Source organism: Cynara cardunculus (genome assembly GCF_001531365.2).
Source record: "Cynara cardunculus var. scolymus isolate 2C chromosome LG 2, CcrdV1, whole genome shotgun sequence".
In the NCBI taxonomy this organism is placed as follows: domain Eukaryota; kingdom Viridiplantae; phylum Streptophyta; class Magnoliopsida; order Asterales; family Asteraceae; genus Cynara; species Cynara cardunculus.
The window spans coordinates 64,157,751-64,160,888 of NC_037529.1; the positions used below are offsets into that span (position 1 = coordinate 64,157,751).

A 3,138-nucleotide genomic window follows, 5' to 3' on the forward strand; every position below is an offset into this window, starting at 1 on the left:
GGGCATGCACCACCATATCGGGCCCCTCCTTATCTTTATCCGCCCTCCTTTGCTGCCGGCAATCACCACGACAGATTTTGACCCTGTTATCCCTCAATCCTCATAGATTCTAACCTTCATCTAGAGACTTGTACATCTTGCATGTGATACATATATTCAACATAATATTGTTTTATCCATTGGACCATTTGGAACTAAAAGTTGCAAATAAATCAATTATCTTTAATATGAAAGTAGTTTTTATAGACTAAATATTCAGAGGATAACTCTGAAAATGCAAAGAACCAACAATCTTGACCAAATTAGCGAAGGGGAAAAGATCATGGACCCAATACTCCATTAAAGTAACATCTTGGATATCATTTTGCTGTTTCAATAGTCAAACATGGTGCAGATTAAAATCATAGAAAAGAAAAAGAAACAAAAAGAGAGCACATGCTGCCATTATGACAAACAATCAACAGAACAACAACTTGATAAAGTTTTATTAAGAAATAGTAAGAATGGGAGCAAGAGAAGCAAATGCACATATGAATGAACAGAGCCTAAGCACTTTTTGTTTCCTAAAAACAGCATACTTTAACACAAATTAACCCTCTATTATTCTTCATCACAAGATAAAACCCATCTGCTAAATCCCAAATGATTAGGACAAAAGGGGTTATATACATTTAAGTCTGAACTTCACATACGAAGATAGCCATACCAGAGTATAGGAGCTTTCATTGATTATGTGGTGGCTTGATGATCCTTTGTAAGACAACAGTCCTAGCTCGTCTAACATCACGGCTGCAATTGTCCGCCTGCATCCCTAAATCATCTACATTCTTCATAAATGAATTGAGCTTTAACTTTATCTCTTCAATTGCAACTTTCACCATTTCATCTCCCTCAATCACATGCTCAGCCTTCCTCATCAACTCCTCTATATCCATTTGAAGTCTATCAACAAGAACCCGAATCGTATCAAGGTCCCTGATAGCCACATAACCCCCTACTTGCATAGAGCTTATGATCTCCTTTTGCCCTTTAATGGCGTTTTCATAGTTTTTCAGAAGGGAGTTGATCCACTTCCCCATTGAACCAAGAGGGATAGCAGCGGCAGCAGCAAGTGCTGCCGCCACAGGCGGTGCAGCTATGGCAGCTGCCACCACAGAGCATATCAACACAGCTGCAAAAGTAGCCACAAAGATGACAGATGACACTTTCCTCCATGTTTGAATGTACTTCACCTTCTTGTCCAACTTTGTTTTCTTGGCTTGTAACTTCTCAAGCATCACCATTTGTTGTCTGTATACGGAATGAAATATCTTAAAGAATTCATCTGTGAATGGATCACCAGCATCCTTGAAGTTCTTCAAATCTTCAAGAGTCTTTTCGTACCTATTCTCCTCCACACCTTCATCCTCATCAAAATGCTGCAAAGCTACAAGAATCATCAGTTGGCTATCTCGTACCCTCTTCAAGCATTTATCCAAAGCTGCACAGAAATCAAGCGTTTGAAGGCTATTCTCGAAATATTCTTCCACCAATTCAAACAATTCTTGATTCTTCCAGATATCTTTCTTGCAATGCAATATCACCTTCACAACTTCTTGATTCATTTCTAACAAACACTCTGTAACTTCTTTCAGGGTATCAAACGATAAAGCTCGGACTTCAACTCCCACAGCCAAAGTATTGATCACGTTATTAGCCCGAGCATGTAGCATAGCATCAAAAGATTGCAAATCAGCATCTGATCTGCAGGCAGCTTCATAAGCATTAAGCTCTGTAATGATTTGTTGGGTCTCTTTCAAAGACATAGCAGGTGAGACGGAGGAGGTAGTAGCAGCAGCAGATTTCTTGCTAACATGAGCTCCCATTTTTCAAATAGATCTAATAAAGCAAAATCAACAAGATATGACACGATCTGAAGTCCAAAGGTTTTCAATCTTAACAAGTACTTTTAATACGGTTCCAACTGAATCCAAATTACCTCAGGAAACTCTCATACAACCCGAAAACTATGAAAAAGAAAACCCTAGACTTCAGCTAGGCAATAGAACAAACAGCTAAACTGCGACAGTCGCACATGAGAAAAACCGGCAAAGATCATAAATTGTGCACCAATTTCTTGTGAATTACTGAATGAAGTTGTGAAATTGATGAAAACCCAGAACAGAGAAGTCGATCAATTAAGGGGGTTAACAGAGACAAGGGCTTGAGGTAAACAGATGAAACTAAATGACATGAAAGAAAGATTATGGTGGGCACCGATTAGGCTTTGATAAAGGTGGCAGAGAGAGAGAGAGCAGGATAAGATTACTTATTAGAGTAAAGGGAAAGGCTTAGAAGAAAGTTGGGAAGAGATAACGATGAAATGAAACGGTTAAGGGGGCATAGAGAGATTAAGATGATGAAACAAAGGGGGAATGGGTTTAGCTTGCACGCATGAATTAATATGAGATGGAAAACGCGGGAAGCAATGTATTTGTTTCTCTCTCTAGAACCGCCATTGAAGGAGATGAGGAGAAGATTTCGGTGAATTTGTAAACTGTAAACAGCTGCGAAAAGGTTCAAATGCCAAGAACCTTAAGCTGGAAGACAAGTTAAAACGAAGAGAGAGGATGTGTGTGTGTGTTTTAGCCCAGTCTGAGAATTACAAGGAAACTAAGCAAATTTCTTCAAAAGGACTACAACCACCCTCCACCTCGTCGACCATTTTTTTCTATCATTAATTTATACATTTTTTTTTTTGGGTATGTTTGGTAAATTAAATCAGATTGATAAGATAGTTGATAAATAAATTATGTTTGATAAAATCTAATTTATATACACAGTAAAATTATTAAAAAGGTATCTTAAAAAAATTAATGTATTATAATATTTTATAATATAATTAAAATAGATATTTAATAATATAATATATTAATACAAACAAGATACTAAATTTTTTTAATAAATATAATATGTTAAGTAAAAGAATTTTAAATTAACTATTATATATATTATAAAGGGTAAAATGCACAAAATAGCAATCTACTCTCATAAAATTCTTTTGTTATAGCATTGTACTTTCAGTTTTTCTCATTACAGCAATTTACTTTTAAACTATTTTTTACTAGTTTTTGACATTGCGCAATGATAATGTATTTT

At 36.1% G+C, this 3,138-nt stretch overlaps 1 protein-coding gene across 1 annotated transcript; it reads right to left on the reverse strand.

The window, feature by feature from the left end:
• Nucleotides 1–462: 462 nt before the first annotated feature.
• LOC112507553 (UPF0496 protein At4g34320-like) lies at nucleotides 463–2,471 on the reverse strand. Its single transcript, XM_025112192.1, has one exon. The coding sequence runs from the start codon at nucleotides 1,863–1,865 to the stop codon at nucleotides 723–725; it is 1,143 nt and encodes a 380-aa protein (XP_024967960.1). The 5' UTR covers nucleotides 1,866–2,471; the 3' UTR covers nucleotides 463–722.
• Nucleotides 2,472–3,138: the final 667 nt, after the last annotated feature.

Coding starts and splice junctions, on each gene's coding strand:
- LOC112507553 (XM_025112192.1), bottom strand. CDS start 1,865: ATGGGAGCTCATGTTAGCAAGAAATCTGCTGCTGCTACTACCTCCTCC.